The sequence below is a fragment of the Aythya marila genome (assembly GCF_965140915.1).
Source record: "Aythya marila genome assembly, chromosome: 1".
Lineage (NCBI taxonomy): Eukaryota > Metazoa > Chordata > Aves > Anseriformes > Anatidae > Aythya > Aythya marila.
Genome location: NC_139042.1, coordinates 72347875 through 72364927, shown reverse-complemented (window position 1 = coordinate 72364927; position 17053 = coordinate 72347875). Strand labels below are relative to the sequence as shown.

Genomic DNA, 17053 nt, shown 5'->3' with positions numbered 1-17053 from the left:
TTTCTTCTTTCCATTAAATTCCATAATCTCTTTCTAAACAATGAGGGTAATACATTAGTGGTATGTAATCCTTTGATTACTACAGGTTATTTTTTCTATTTCTCAAAGCTGGCAGAATTAAAAAAAGACCAGAGCTATTCTGTATGAGATTGTGGTTTGCATCTCCTTCTTGTGTGTGACGTACATTAGAGGGCCATGCAGACAGCCACCAATTCTGATAGAACTTTATCAAGGAAAAGAAAATCTAAAGGCTAGCAGTGAGGAAGCTGATTTTTAAATATTGTTTCTTAACAATTAAAAATATATGTACTTTCAGGAAGCCACCATCAAGGTGCTTACTGTAAAATCCACAATGACCACTGTCATCACCCTTCAAATGATGAGTTTGTTTATTTTTATGGAATGCCTTTTAGCTTAGCAAAGAACTGTCAGATGACTTACCCTCCACGATTGATGTGAGTGTTCAGAGTGAAGCTCTGGTTTTATAATCAGATGATTGGCCTCATTATATTCACTTTTGCCTTACTTACTGGCTTGGTATCAGCTGGCAGACCATCATCTGCCTTGTTGGGTTTGTTCTCTGCAACTTACTGCTTATTATTGATTTGTAAAGCACAGGAACAGGGTTATGATGAGAGCCCACGAAATGTCAGCACACCCACTGCTAATGGAAAGGACTTCATTTCTTACCTTGAGGGAGACAGCATCATCTATCGAAAGTTAAAGTGTATTACCCTGCAAATATACTTCTGTTTCTGAGGCAGCTTGCTTCTCTGTTTGAATGTCTAAGAAATGATCAGTAAGCCACCAGTTTTCTGTCTATCTCTGTAGGCCAAACTGAAGATGCTGTTGACAAGGAGGGCTTTTAAAAAGTGCCATATTACCTTTCCCTCCTTCTGATTATGGCAGACAGTTGGAGAAACTAAAAGAAAGTGGCAGAAAAATTCTGGCTTCTGAGAATGATATTTCTGCAGGTGGGAACTGTTATTCAGAGACAGGAATTGTGTGGTCAGACCTGAAATAGAGTAAAGGGGACAAAACCAAATTTTATTTGTGCTGAAGGCTCCTGCTCCTTCCTTGCTTTCACACTCTTTCTTTGTCCTACTCCATGAGCTACAACTATCCCCATCAATTACTTCTTTGGGCTGAAGTTGTTGGTTCTTGAAGAAAATAATGGAATTGCTATTGCAATATGCAGATAAACATTGAAGTCCCTAATGCACTTCTCAAGACTTATGTACTGTACCCAGTAAGGACACTATGAATCTCTTCCAGATGTTGGTTTCATCAAGGTCTGCTTGTCAAGGTCTGTGGATTTTTTGTTTGTTTGTTTGTGTTGTTGTTGTTGTTTTTGTTTGTTTGTTTGTTTGTTTTGTGTGTGTGCATGTTTTTTCTTTTCTCGACATTGCAGGGATATTTTATATTAACATTTGTTTTGACTTCTGAACATTTTAGGATTCCCAATACACCAAGGACTTTTACCTTCTTTCCTATCTCTGGTTGAATAAAAGTATATTATTCATAGAATCATAGAATGGTTTGGGTTGGAAGGGACCTTAAAGACCACCTGTTTCCAACCCCCCTGCTATGGGCAGGGACACCTTCCACTAGACCAGGTTGCTCAAAGCCCCAGCCAGCCTGGTCTTGAACACTTGAATGGGGCAACTTTTTCTGGGCCAATCTTTTCTAGGCAACCTGTTCCAGTGCCTCACCACCCCCTGAGTAAAGAATTTCTTCCTAATATCTAATCTAAATCTAGCCTCTTTTCATTTAAAACCATTATTCCTTGTCCTATCACTCCACTCCCTGATAAGAGTTCCTCCTCAGCTTTCTTGTAGGCCCCCTGTAGCTTCTGGAAGGCTGCTATAAGGTCTCCCTGGAGCCTTCAGTTTTCCAGGCTGAACAGCTCCAACTCCCTCAGCCTGTCTTTGTAGGAGAGGTGCTCCAGCACAGATTCAGTGCATTATAGTGTGAGACATTTGTACCTTGTTTTTAAACCACCATAAGCACACACATTCTGTAGAAAGAGGGGTCAGGCTCTCATGGACCTCTGAAGTTGCATGACAAACCATGACAACACCATGCAACCACACAAGTATTAACACTGGCAAAGGAGAGAACCAACAGACCGAGAAGCTACAACAAGGATACAACCAGGAATTACAGAGGCTGAAATTGCTATGCACACACCAACTGCAGTGACTGATTTTGTCTCGGCAGGCTGGCTTGCTTGCCCTCTGCATTAGCCATGGCTGCCCTGCTTCCATCTGTATGGTGATTCTCCACACAACACAGAGCAGTCACTAGCCTCACTGCTTGTAATTTAATGATCTTCCACTCAGTTACCACTAAAGCTCCTTCTATTGGCCTTGGCTGTGAGAGTTTTCACTTTAAAACAGTTACTATTTGGTCAGCATTTGTCACAGGGAGTGAGCAGAGAAGTCTTCACCTTGGGGTAGGTGGAACGAAAAGCTTTGTGCTGCAATTTTAAAGAAGATGAGCACCCTCCGATTACTCTGAAACAAATACAAGCAGTGCTTTTGAAAAACCTCTCTTTACAAAGACCAGAAATCTTGAGAGGAAGAGGAGAGCAAGAGCAAAGCTCATGCAGCAGAGTAGGCATGAAGTGAGTAAAAGCTGAGCTGCTAATGAGGGGGAAAATAAAATTAAAAAGCCTTCGTATTTCCCCCGGGGCCAAATTTTCCCTCCTCCCCTTGCAGGCCACTGGCACCCTTCCCAGCAAGCTGGGGCTGGTGCTCCCTGGGCCTGGCAGGGCCTCTCCGGCACTCCCATAGCCAAAACAACATGTGAGTGGGGTTGGGGGGAACCACGGGAGTGCTCCATAATTAATGGTCTCTGTTTTCCTTCCCTCCTAAACGTTTCACACCCAGTTCCAATTCTGGGAGGATTCAGTGGCGAATGGCAGGTATTCCGCTTCCCTCATCATCTCTGGAGAGTTGCTGGGGCCTTGCAGTGGCATACAGCCAGCACAGTTTGCCTATGAGTTGATTTCATGCGGTGTCCACAGCTCCTCCAGCATCAGGGCTCATCCTTGATTAAAAAACACAGGTCAGTTTCTTGGAGAGTTTGGGTTAGTGGCAATGCGCAACACCAAGTGGTAATACAGTGCTATATAGTGACAGATAGCAAGTAATGATGGTAGCAGTATATAATCTAAACTACAATACAAAAAAAAACTCACCAGCTGCAAGTACTGAGCAAATGACTGTGCTTACACCAGCTCCCAGCTGATTGCCCACACCCCGCCCTGAGCATCTGGCTGCCTGGAAGCTGTGTGAGGAGAGGGCAAGGTGGAACAGCATGTCGCACATGGCATGTGGCATGTGTTTCTTCTGGAGTCATAGAGCATGCTGCAGTTAGCATTTTTAATTGCGTTCTAATATATTGTTGAATGTGATTAACCTGTTGTACAGTATGTCTTTATAGAAAAGAGAAAACAAGCATTTATTCTCAGCTAACAGCTAAACAGCAGCATACCTCTACACATTATTTGGAAAAGTTTGTCCTAATACTTATAATTCATTTCTGTTGTATTTAAATAAGTGGCAAAGGGTGTTCTGTTGTTGTTTGGTTGGGTTTTTATTTATGTACTTATTTCTCACTTAAATGAGAAAATTATTTATTTCAGTATCCAAAGTAGAAAAACAAAACACAGAAACAAAACCAATTGTTTTGCTGTGTCTGATGACTGACATTTTGTGTAACTGACATTTTACAGCTGTACATCTCCTAGCATCTTTAAGAAGGAGTTGATTCTTTAAACTCTGATGGATTCCCAGAGTGCATGGTTGTGTGGCCAGTCTTCTGGGAATGAGGGAGATGAGATATGAGAGACACGACTGGCTTTGCTAAATTAGCATTTTGGTCATGGGCAGATCTTTTTTAAATGAAGGTGTGTCTTTTTTCTTGTCCATAATACTAAAAGAAGGATAGACAAATAAGGATACAATCTGGGAATGTATTCAACATGTTAAATATTCAGAGGATGCGCAGAAACTGCCAGGAGTCAAGCTTCAAGGGGTGAGGAAGGAGCTGATTTTCTTGCAATTTCAAGCATGCAGCTTGCTTGCTGTAAAGCAAAGCTGAAGAAAACAGCTCTGCATGACAAGCTGCCTAGAAAAAGTTGTATAAACCTATCTGGAGTTGTTACAAATCCATTTGAGTTAGGTCCACCTGATTCAGCCACATAATAAACAAAGCAAAAGCTTCTTTTATTAAATCTCTTAAAGTGACTGTTTAGCTGCAGGCTTTGTAGCATTGCTGGCAGGTTGAACAAATTGTATCAATTAAGCCTTCACTACTGGTTGATAAATTTGGAGAGAGAAGTGATGGGGCAGTCATGTGTAATATCACTTTCAGAAGACAGTAATTTCTAGATAAGGCTTACAGACAATTAAAAAATGTTTAACTGAGTGAGGTATGTCCACACAGATGTGGGCTGGCCTGTTCCTGGAGCTCATGGCTCATTTTGCAGAAATGTTTAGTGTGATTTACTACAGTCCCATGACATTTTATGTGGAGGTACTAGGCTGAATAACTGATGGTGCGTACTTCTGGCTGTAAATGGAGAAATAAAGTTTTTAGTTAACACTGCCATGTGAGAACTTTTCAGCTGAAATTTAGTAGTAATACCACTGATTACGTTCAAGCCAATAGCAAGTATTCTTACAGTTTGTCAGCTCTATTCGAGCTTTGGGAATCTGCCTTTACTTCCAGTCATTCTAGTGATTCTTTGCCTGGGAGACCTACTGAGAATACCCTAGTACCATCAGAGTTTCCTTTGGCCATGCAAAGACTAAGGAAGCTATATAATTATTATTTCAAGATCAGCAAATACCCAGCACTTCACGCCATGAGAAAACAAAATGCTAAGATGCCACTGCAAACATAATTGAAAGTGGATTTCATCATTTGCTTTCTTTTTCTTTTTTTATGTAACAGACAGAGATGGGAAGCACTACTCTTGTCCTCAGCATGGAAGGAAGAATACCAGAGTGACAGCAATTGGCTGCTAGAGGCTGCTTATTTACAGGGTTCTTTAGGGACCCTCCCCCTGCACCTCGAACTGAACTTATTAGTACTCTGGAAGGATTCATTACACCAGTACAGTGCTCTGTAACTCTTACAGAATGGTGCATTGGCAAATAGGATATTTTCCTTTGCTTAAAATAATTAATCCAAGTATGGAGATTGAAAATACCAATGCTGTTTCTAAAGCAACATTTCATCACATTTCTGTAAATCACTGTTTTAAAAGAGTAGTAGATTGTACAAAACACATCTAGAACTTTGCTCCTGAATGACTGAATTCCTGTAGTAACCAGCTGGTTACTTATTTACGGCTAGGAGTGCTCAGTCTTATCTGTTTACAGAAAATCCTGTGTGTTGTGTTTACCTGTTAGAGGTGATGGTTTCTTGTTTATTCAAAAACACTCAGTGAATCTTAGACAAAAAGACAATTTTGTCTTTTTACAAGAGAGACTGAACTGCCCTGTGTCCATCAAAATTAGCATGTATTGCAAATACAGTGTGCAAGTTAAAAATCAGTCCAGGACTAGGTCTTAATATTGTTGATCTAGCAGTACTTATTTGGAGGGTTATGTAGCTTCAAATATTCTAGGCATATTTATATAAGTCTGTTATGCATATGTAAAAATGTAAATTCTCTTTTTGCCAGATATTAGATATAATTGTCTGGTATGGGGGTGCTGGCATCTTGGAATGCCAGTAGAAAAGCTACTGCAGCTTCTCTGACCCGAGTGACCTAGGTGGTAGAGATGGAAGAAGTGAAATCAGTAAAATTCTACCCTTCTGCTTCCCAGTGAAAGTAAGGCTGGAAAATGGAGTTTCCCACTGTTTTGTTTATCATATTGCAGATATGCTGCCAGAGGAACTCCCAGCACTGCCCCAGTCTTACAAATCCCATATGTTAAAAGTTCCTTTGCTGCATTTCAGGAGATGCCTACTATTGGCACTGTCTTCATGTTTACTCTGGAACACATTTGGCTTGTCTACAGCTATGGACTCTAAACCCAACCTAGTTTTGTTTCTGGCTGATGATCTCAGAGATGTAGGATGTTATGGGAACAATACCATGAGGTAAAAAAAAAAAAAAAAAAAAAAAAACTATCAATATAATATATAGCATAGAATATCTTCACAGAATCACAGAATCACAGAATTTCTAGGTTGGAAGAGACCTCAAGATCATCGAGTCCAACCTCTGACCTAACACTAACAGTCCCCACTAAACCATATCCCTAAGCTCTACATCTAAACGTCTTTTAAAGACTTCCAGGGATGGTGACTCCACCACTTCCCTGGGCAGCCTGTTCCAATGTCTAACAACCCTTGGGTAATTAAACCTAATGATAAAATAAGAAAAATTCTTAAGGCACTGGTAATTCAGGAATTTGTGCACTTAAGTCCTTGTTGTATGCACACACATTTGAGGCCTAAGTAAACAATGTATAGTGAAAGAAAAAATCATATTTTCATTTTGTTCTTTTTTAAGTTCTTTCTGAGAATTTCTCCCCCACTCCTCAATGTGCTAACTCTCCCACCACCTGTTTTGGTAATAAGGTTTTCTGTCATTCTCATTCATTAATTTCTTTCATTTTTTTTCATAGTTCAGCCTTCCTGTGTCCACCCAGTGATTTTCCAGAATCCCGTGTCCACTTACTTGCTGTCTCTTCCGATACACCCTAGTCTAGACTCATGTGGTCTGACACAAATGAGTCGTTGCATGGTTAAGTTCCTTCAAAACTGGTGGTTCCATTCCTTCAAATCTTAAAGGCAAAGCAGAAGTGAATGGGCATTGGGAGCATGTCTTACAAGCCTCAGCTCGTGCCATCCGAATGGCGTACAGCCATTTTGCTGGCAGGCTCTGCACTCATCTCCCTCAGATGATGGTGGTGGGGTTGTGCAGAGGAGTAGGCTTATGGAAGTCCATTATCCTTTTCTGCTGGTTGTGAAAATAGTCAGGAGACCTTTTTGTTGGTGTTGTAGTCCAGTTATCTGGGAGATCTAGGCTACCATACAAATGTAAGCACATCAAGTTACATGTGAAATGCTAGAATATAAAATATTAAAATATTAGTTAAATGTAAAGTTACATGCAAAGATACGCCAGTGTGTTATGAAATAAGTACAGTGTTTAAAAGCATGGAACAGAAAATCTTGGTTCCAATAACTCTAGACACTCTGGGAGACTCTCTGGCTTAGTGAATTCTAAAATTCAGGGTCGAAATGGGCTGACAAAAGCAACTTGCAGGAAGTATTTGAATAAAAAATATAACCCTCCTTAGATAAATCTTTCAAGTTGTATTTTCAAACTAAACATTACCACCAAAGCCCGGATTTCTTTTCAGTGTTGTCAAATGTGCTCTATGGCTATGTCCCAAGAATGTATTCTCCAGTGGCTACAACCTAATTCACCCACTGTACCAAGATTTTTTTACCATACTAGTCCTGCAGTTTACAAAAAAATAACTTTCTGAGGAAATGCCGAAAAGCTCCAGTTCTTCTTGGAAATGTATTAAAATAAAGTTTGGGTTACTTTGCTTCTATTGAAATTGAAACTCTCTTTTAGGACCCCAGACATTGACTGCCTGGCAAGAGGAGTGAAGCTTACTCAGCACATTGCCGCAGCTCAGGTTTTCACTCCCAGCAGAGCAGCGTTTCTCATTGGCAGATACCCCATCAGATCAGGTTGGGCCCATCTTGAATTGCAAATTTCTCAGTGCTGAGATACTACAATAACCAATAAGAAGGAACAGAAGAGAATTCAACTATTTCCTCACCCTGAGTTGGAAAGTACATTGCCAGTGGCTATAACTTTATATATGTGACTTCTGAATGGGAACACTACCTCACCAGCTGAGACACCTTTAGCCTTACTTTGTAGGATTCAGGAACACTATATGATAAAAATAGATATGTATGGAGAAATGCTGACAATAATATGTCATTTCTTTACTACAACACAACCTGGGGCAAACTGTTGGAATTTGTCTTGGAGTGTTGGATCCATTCCTCACCTACCTGAGGCACCTTTTGGAGGACTTTATAGATATCTTTCTTTCACTAGAAAACATACGGCAAAATTATATTCTTAGTTTAGGAGACCTACATGCAAAATCTGTATGTTGGGTAAACTGTATATCACTTAACATTGCACAGCATCCCCAAGACAGGGAAATGCAACTGTTACCTCTCATTTTAGACTAAAAGCAAAGAGACTAAATTAGCAGTTACTCAGAAAGGCAGAAAATAAAACCTACTGTATAACGTCACTATTGATTAATTCTTAACTTGATGGTAAATCTGGTGCCAAGCAGTATTTGTTTTGACGGATAACTCTTGACTATCTGAAGCACTTAGGCACGCTATTGATAACATGATGTGACTGCCTTCAATATATGCTTGGCAGAGTGAGGCACCCTGCTATCCTCAGGTTAAGTACCAGATTTGGGGCTGAGAGGAGCAGCCCAGCAAGCAGAGTGACTGACCTAGCTATTTCCATCAGGGATGGCTTCCAGCAATCGGTACCGAGCGCTGCAGTGGAATGCTGGATCAGGAGGGCCCCCTGAAAATGAAACAACTTTTTCCAAGCTTCTACAGCAACAAGGCTATACCACTGGGCTGGTAGGTACGTGAAAAAGTTTTAGCATGAGTCTGAAAAATGACCTGGTTACATGAAGGGAATTTAGGGATTGTAATTGCCCCAAATTGTCCGTGAATACTCTCCAAAAGATTGAGGAGAGAAAACAACAACTTGTATTTGCAAAATTTAAAATACTGTGGTGTAAAGAGTTTTAAGAAAATATGAATGCCTGTATAGGGTATGGGAGACAGGAAGGATTAAAACCCAACTCATGATTATAATGGGTGAGAATTTATTTCACTTGGCCTAAGACTTTTCAATGATTGGTCCACTGAAAGAGTTTTGTTAACATCAAGATTGTTCCAGATAAAACAGTCTTTAAGTGTTTCACCTGCCTTTAGGAGTCAAGAGGCAAATAAACCAAAGAGGATAGGGAAAGAAAGAAATAAAGCTTGTACGCACAGAGCAGGTGATGTCTCACAGGTGAGGTTGTGAGGTCCCAAAGAGTCATGGTACTGTAGCAGTTCCCTCAGATAAAGCCAAGATACAAAGATGTCAGAGAAACACTACCCTGGAGGACTTTCCTATCTGTGACTTTGGTAAGTTTTCAACAGTTTCAAGTTTCATCTACTTTTGCCAAATACTCAAAAATGGACTAGCTAAGTGTCTCTTTTCACTTCTATTCTGCTTTTACTACTGCTCACGTGATATACACTTCTGCAATGATTGCCTTAGCATGAATTAATAGGTAGGGTAAGCATTGTGTCCCTTAAAGTGATGGGCTTCAGCTGTGCCAAATGCAGTCATCTCCAAGTTCTGGAAATAAATACAGCTGTATGGAATCACAAACTAATGAAGTGAAGTCTTCCTGGCTGAGTCTATAAATTACTTGGCAATCGTGTAACCCAGCAAACATTAGGGTGCTTTGATCCAGCAGTTTTCTAAGCAGAAAATAGTTTTTGTCTGCTTGATCTGTTAGGGAGACTGGGCAGGGATGGTGTGAATGGTTGGAATATAGCTTTTTCTCCTTTTCATGTTGAGTAGGGATAATGCCTGGGAAATCATCTTCCTGAGTCTGGTGATCAAAATGTTTGGTAATGTAGGCAAAAGGCTTACTGGATCTTCTAGTAAATTTGTAACATTATATTAAAATGAAGTTGCAAGTAAAGCATTTGAAAGTTGGGAAGTGAATGTAATAAAGCAGATGGTGATTTAGAGTACTGTAATTCCCTGATCTTCATTAAAAGGTGATTAAAATCCCATCCCTATGTGACCCTCATCACTTCAGTAGCTGACCACCCTGCAGATTTCTCTGTTTCTTGCATGGGGATTGCATATCATGATACAACATTCACCTGATCAAGCACTGGTTTCTCCCTGCATCCTTATGTACCTCAGTACTACATTGAAAGAGGGAGTGATTCACCTAATCCCCAGGCAGATATTTACAATGCTACCTTGGGCTCCTTTTGAGTTGTCCACCTTTATGTTCTAATTTCTGTCATGCTTCAAAACTTTCAGGAAAGTGGTATCAAGGTGTAAACTGTAAATCCTTCAATGATCATTGTCACCACCCTCTAAATCATGGGTTTGATTACTGTTATGGCATGCCTTTCACACTTCTGAACAATAGTCAAGAAAACAAACCTCCAGAGCTGGGTGTAGCCCTTCAAGCTAAACTTTGGCTTTACAGTCAGATAATTATCATTGCTGTGATCGCTCTTACCACTGGAAAACTGACTGGTTTGATTTCCATCTGCTGGAAGATAATTGCCTGTTTTACTTTGGTGGACTGCCTTTTCTTTATTTCATGGTACTCCAGTTATGGCTTAGTGCAGCACTGGAATTGTATCCTGATGAGAAATCATGATGTCACTGAGCAGCTGATGAGATTAGAGAGGACCACTTCCCTCATGCTGAAAGAGGCAGTGTCATTTATCAAAAGGTAAATGATTGTGGTTTTCTTTAAAAGTGGGAGGATACTCTGGGCTCTTGGAATAGTATTTTTTTTCCACAATACCTATAGCTGTATCTTGATAACTTTGAAACTCACATCCAAGTTCCCTATTAAAAAAACCAAAGGACTTAAATTTTAATTGCAACTGCCCACTTTTGAAGTGACAGCAAATGAGATGGCTTTTCACCAAATCATACATGACCATCTCACTATAAACTCTAATCTGTACATAGTTAATTCACTCCAAGATTAACCAGCTAATTTTTACATTTCACTCTACAAGCCTCATTTTTGCTTTTTCTCATAATCCTTATAAAACACACAGATAAAAGGTGTATGATGCACAAAATCTTGTGAAAATCTCAAAACACTTGAATTCCATTTTCATGCCATTCAAACACTTGAAAAGGGAACTGAGTAAGATCATTCATTTACTAGCTTCAAGTTACTCTTTGGCCTGCACAGCTGATGATAAACAATTCAGTGTGCCAAATATCTTTCTGGAAAACAAAGAGAATAACTATTCTTTTCTTAAAATCTGTGAAAACAAATGTACTGACAAGTATAAAAGGCCATCTTAGAAAAGCCATATAAATCTTAAAGTAAACATAAGACTGTATCCATCTGCATTTAATTAAAGAGGCATCAGTCAGTCAACTGATTCATTTAAGCACTGTGTAAATGCTATGCCTGTTTACACATTGGAATTTGAAAATAATCTGGCTGGAAATGATCCTTCTTGCCTACATTTAATGCAACAATAATTAACTATGATCAATGAGGTGCGTTATGTGTGGGCACAGTATAGACCCATTATGTCTATGCATAGATGAATATGAAAACTCAAGATATTACAAATGTATATAAAAAATGATTATCATTTTTTGTTGTTTTTTAAGAAACAGGTATGGACCATTCCTTCTCTTTGTTTCCTTTCTACATGTTCACACCCCTCTCTTCACCACAGCAAAATTTATTGGGAAAAACCATCACGGTTTATATGGAGACAATGTAGAAGAAATGGACTTGATGGTGGTTAAGTATTCTTGATGAAGAGTGTGTTTCAGATACATATGCCTGTGTATTTTAAAGCAGGAGAACTAATAAAACCAAAATATCCACAGAAATTTAAGCTGTTAAAGACTTCTCATAGTGCATTGCAAAAGATTATTATTGAAACATTATAAATGTGGGGTGATTTTTCTAATTGCTTAATAGGAAACTTTCTGTCTCCTTAAATTTAAGGCAAAATTCTGGATTCACTTGACAAGGAAGGTTTGGAAAATCATACGTTCACATACTTTGCCTCTGATCATGGAGGACACTTGGAAGCTCAGGATGGCTCTGCCCAGCTAGGTGGCTGGAATGGTATTTATAAAGGTAGAAAATTCATTATGGCCTTACATCTAGGCCAGAAACAGAAACAATGAATTTGCCTGTCTGCAGCTGTCAAGGCTGGAGTGAGTTATGTTGTTTTCCAGCTTGAAATACAGGTGACATTCAGAGGTAATTTAATCTTAAAATTACCTTTTTTTTTTTTCAGTAAAGTGCAAGTGTTATTACACATCTCCTTGACAAAGGGATTGTATAGTTTGATACCTGTAAACTATTAAGTGTTCTCAGATGAAAGTCACTGAAAAAAATGTGATAGTTCCCTTCATCTCTCCCCTTGCCACCTCCAATAGGATTGTTCCTGATTTGCTTGTTTTTTCTCATTATCTTCAAGAAATCATTGCTACTCACCTAATTGTTATGAAATAGGGTAAGGACACATTGTGCTATGACTTGCAGCAACCATGTAGTGCCTGTATGCTTTTATACTCTATGCAAAATCAGTGATTAGCATAAGATCTGAATGACTTTGGTGGTCTACAAAGACCTCATTCTCTACCTCCTACTCTGTGCTGTGAATTATGCTTCAATCTGCTCAGTGGTGTAGTAGCTTTTTCAAGCAAAAAGGATATGTATTCATTACGTATTCTCCCACTTACCCCAGTAGTCCTGTGTCATCATGCAGATGACACCAAGTTAGGTGCGTGTGTCGATCTGCTCAAGGGTAGGAAGGCTCTGCAGGAAGATCTGGATAGGCTGGACTGATGGGCTGAGGCCAACCGTGTGAAGTTCAACAAGGCCAAGTGCCGGGTCCTGCACCTGGGGAACAACAACAGAGCTACAGGCTGGGAGATGAGTGGTTGGAAAGCTGCCTGGAGGAAAAGGACCTGGGAGTATTGGTGGATAGTCAGCTGAATATGAGCCAGCAGTGTGCTCAGATGGCCAAGAAGGCCAACAGCATCCTGGCTTGTATAAGAAGCAGTGTGCCCAGCAGGTCTAGGGAAGGGATTGTCCCCCTGTCCTTAGCTCTGGTGAGGCCGCACCTCGAGTACTGTGTTCAGTTTTGGGCCCCTGGCTACAAGAAGGACATGGAGGTGCTCAAGCGAGTCCAGAGAATGGCAATGAAGCTGGTGAGGGGTCTGAAGAACAAGTCTTACAGGGAGCAGCTGAGGGAGCTGGGATTGTTCAGCCTGGAGAAAAGGAGGCTCAGGGGCGACCTTATCACACTCTACAGGTACCTTAAAGGAGGCTGTAGCGAGGTGGGGTTGGTCTATTCTCCCATGCGCCTGTTGACAAGATGAGGGGGAATGGGCTGAAGTTGTGCCAGGGGTGTTTTTGGTTGGATATTAGGAAAAAATTCTTTACTGAAAGGGTTGTTAGGCATTGGAATGGGCTGCCCAGGGAAGTGGTGGAGTCACCATGCCTGGAGGTCTTTAAAAGACTTTTAGATGTAGTGCTTAGTGATATGGTTTAGTGGAGGACTGGTTAGTGTTAGGTCAGGAGTTGGACTAGGTGACCTTGAAGGTCTCTTCCAACCGAGATGATTCTGTGATTCTGTGATCATACCACTTCATCCTGTGTCCTGTCATGAATAGGTGAGAGAGTGCAGTGGAGGAGGTTTAGGCTCTGTTACCAGCAATGAATCATCCACTTCTTATCCAAACTTCTGATATGTTTATTTTCCCAAAACAGATTGCTTCCAATTCAAAACCTTCTTAAGCCTCTCCACAGGACACAGTCAAGGTCAAAGACATGAAATTTTGGCTGCCATGTGGTGGATGCTTTGCTGCTGAGCAATGGAGCTGTTGGCTCTTACCAAGGAGAAGGGCTTTCAACTAGTACACTGATCTTCTATCTCACTCCGTATTTCCTGCCTTTGCTTGATAAATTATTTCTTTTTATGCATAATAAGACTGATTCATAAGCCTGAAGGGATCTAGCAATGGCAGTGTTTTTGCCATATTGAACATCTTAATTAAAACAGATTTCTGCCTTCAGAGTTAGTTAAATATTGTCTTAATATATATAGAGCATCAAGATGCTTATGCTGGTAGCAAGTTGGAGAAGGATGTTTTCCTTCCATTTTAAGTAATGTGTATATGACTTGATTTCTCAGGTTCATATCTTTTGCTTCTAGGTTGTTCAGAGATGTTGCATAAAGCATTGGGAGAGTTAGGTCCAAATCTCAATTTCAAAAATGCAAAATGTGTATAAAGCATATGGAAATGTAAGTGTTAAGGACACAGATTTTGAAAGGAATTCATGGCTACAAAAATAAGATTTTTTTTTTTTACAGCTATTTATTAAAGTGGGATATTAAGTCTTGTGTAATATTAAACAGAATATCAAATACTTCTTCAGTCTTGTGAGTACTTCCTCTGTGAGTTCTTCCTCATGAGTTTCCCTCTGAACTGCCATATGTTGATTAATTTTACTGCAGGTAGAAAAGGCATGGGAGGCTGGGAAGGAGGGATTCATGTGCCAGGAGTATTCAGATGGCCAGAAGTGTTACCTGCAGGCACAGTTATCGATGAACCTACAAGTCTGATGGATATTTATCCCACGGTTGTTCATCTAGCTGGAGGAATATTGCCACAGGACAGGTGGGGAGATGTTTTCAACAAAAGAAATTGATAGGAGACCTAACTACTAAATAATTACAGTGTTGTTGTTTTTTGTATCATCCTTGGAGATCCCACAAATATTCCATTATTCTCAAGTCTAGTCTAAGATTTTAAACTAGAGAACAAATCCCCCCAGATATGCCCACAGGTATGTATGTCACCAGAGGAGTTGCTACTGCAAAAGACCAGGTGCTTCTTTCAAAAACAGGTTCGGCATCTCTCATGAAAGAATTGGTGGCTGAGGTTCTTCTGGTACTGACTGACCTCAGTTATGGACACAAATTCCACTTTAGATTCCTCCTAAAATGATTAAACACGTTCTTGTCCAACAGATTTCTAAAAGCTCCTTTGAAATGTGCTATATATAAACAATTATGAGATCAGTATTGATTTTCTGAATAAAGGGTATTTTTCCAGTAGACCAAACTCTAAATGGAGTTCAAATATTGCTGGCATGAGTTGACCCAGCTATTTTTAAACTAAATAAATTAATTAATTAAAATCTAGGTATTTAAAATACTAATTGACAATCTTCTGGCTGCTCTAAATCTATGAACAAATTATTTTTTATGCTGTCTCTAGCACTAGTGTAGCTAATGCAAAATCAGTAATAAGTATACAGTTCACTCTGTCAGGTTTGTCCCCACTTAAGTACATTTCTTTCATTACATTAGGGTGATTGATGGACGAAACTTGATGCCTTTACTGCAAGGAAGAACTCAAAGTTCAGAGCATGAGTTCCTGTTTCACTGTTGTGGGTCCTACCTGCATGCAGTGCGGTGGCACCAAAAGGACGGTAAGTGTAAATGTTTGCTCCATGTTAACTGCAGAATATGAGGTTTCTCCTCCTGTTGGCTGTTTTGCGAATTGACAGGTTTATTATATGATAGGTGTATCTGTACTGATATCTGAGATTCTTGAAATTGTTATGCATGATATATCAGTAATTCTAGGTAGCTGGAGGTGTCTTACAGCAAAGAGAGATTTGTAATAAAGGAAATGTATTATAGAAAGTGGGGTAGGAATACAGGCTGTCTACTACTGCATTGGAAGATGGATGTTGTTGTCTTCATATTTGTAGTGTTTTCCATCTTCAAAGTCAGTACTCAGTGCAGAGGATCTGATTTGTGATGATGGGAGAGCCAGGGCGTATGAGGAGAGGTATCTGTAGTAAATAGTCATATTCCTTGAATACACTTTAACTTGAAGACACTTTCCATTTTTCTCCATTGTCTTATAGTCATGCCATAAGATTTCTTTCCTGCCTGGTGAAGCCGTCTGGAAGGCTCATTATGTGACCCCAGTCTTTCATCCACTTGGGGCTGGGACTTACTATGGAAAAGGAAATTTGCCTGTGTTTTGGGGAAGGCATGACCCATCATGAGCCTCCGTTGCTGTTTGACCTCTCACAAGACCCTTCTGAAGCCAAACCTCTGTCAGCTGACACTGAGCCCCTCTTTGACACTGTGGTAGAACGGATTGGGAGAGCCATAGAAGAGCACTGCAGGACACTGACTCCAGTACCAGAGCAGCTCTCCCTGTACAACGTCATCTGGAAGCTGTGGCTGCAGCCCTGCTGTGGGACATTCCCTTTCTGTTGGTGTGATAAGGAAGGTGACAGCACACAAAATTTGTGAGATGAATGTCAGGTAACATGTCCTGAGGCACTAAGTCCTCTGCTGAACAAGCTTTCAGAAAATAATCAGGTCTTTCCACTGTCTGGTAAGCAAAGTGGATGAAATAAAGAAAAGTAATGTTGAGTAGAGATTTTTTCCTTTATTCCTCACCAGTAGTCAGAAGTCTAAGTCCTGTCTTTTGTGGTAAAGGGCTTGAATGGATGGATACTGTGGTAGTTTTTTTTTTTGTTTGTTTGTTTGTTGTTTGTTTGTGGGTTTTGTTTGTTTTTGCTTTCAGATTTACATGTAAGAGACAACTGTCCTAATAGGCCTAAACTCTATCAGATTTATGCCTGCTCAAAGAAGACAACTGGAGAACTCTGCAGAGAGCCTAGTGTATAGTGTTGAGCAGGCATACAGTAAGAAATATTGGACTTACCTAGAACACTACGTGTTTGCAGTCATGCCCTGTGGTCTATAAATCATAGTTATCCAACACAGCAGTTTGAGTCATTATTGCTTCCTGTATTCTTCTGTTATCTTTCCAAGAATATTGTTGAGACTCTGAACAATTGTAAGTTTGTGAAGGATACTCCTCAAGCTGTAAATAACTTTTTGAGTAGAAGAATAGAATAGAAATTGAATAGAACTAGAACTTTGAATAGCACTTTTTTTTAAGCTGTAAATAACTTTTTGAATAGATTTGCAGCTTTAGTTGAGTGACAATAACACATATCACAGATAGTAGAAAGTTCCAAACACTGAAGTCCGGTATAACTCTGCAATACTGACAAAAGAGAGAGAAGCATTTTGCTCTACAGATGGAGGTCTTGGTGCGTACTAACTTGGCAAACAGCAGTTTTATTGAATAAAAGATGCCAATTAAAGTGTTTTGGAT

The 17053-nt window shown here is 39.9% G+C and overlaps 2 protein-coding genes across 2 annotated transcripts in view; both read left to right on the top strand.

Annotated features, from left to right (window-relative positions):
• The window catches only part of LOC309880394 (arylsulfatase D-like), a 32150-nt gene extending 23559 nt beyond the window's left edge, over positions 1-8591 (top strand). Inside the window, exon 12 of the transcript XR_014317962.1 lies at positions 8549-8591. The gene's annotated coding sequence lies outside the window, so the exon portion shown is untranslated. The remainder of the gene's footprint in view (positions 1-8548) is intronic.
• Positions 3102-16890, top strand: LOC309891836 (arylsulfatase D-like; the record flags this gene model as incomplete). The annotated part of the gene is given in 11 exon segments (XM_082784708.1): positions 3102-3118; positions 5977-6120; positions 7613-7731; positions 8549-8671; positions 10148-10571; positions 11483-11618; positions 11828-11963; positions 14356-14518; positions 15214-15341; positions 15814-15884; positions 15886-16890. Coding segments are annotated over 11 exon segments (1752 nt in total). The 3' UTR covers positions 16177-16890.
• Positions 16891-17053: the final 163 nt, after the last annotated feature.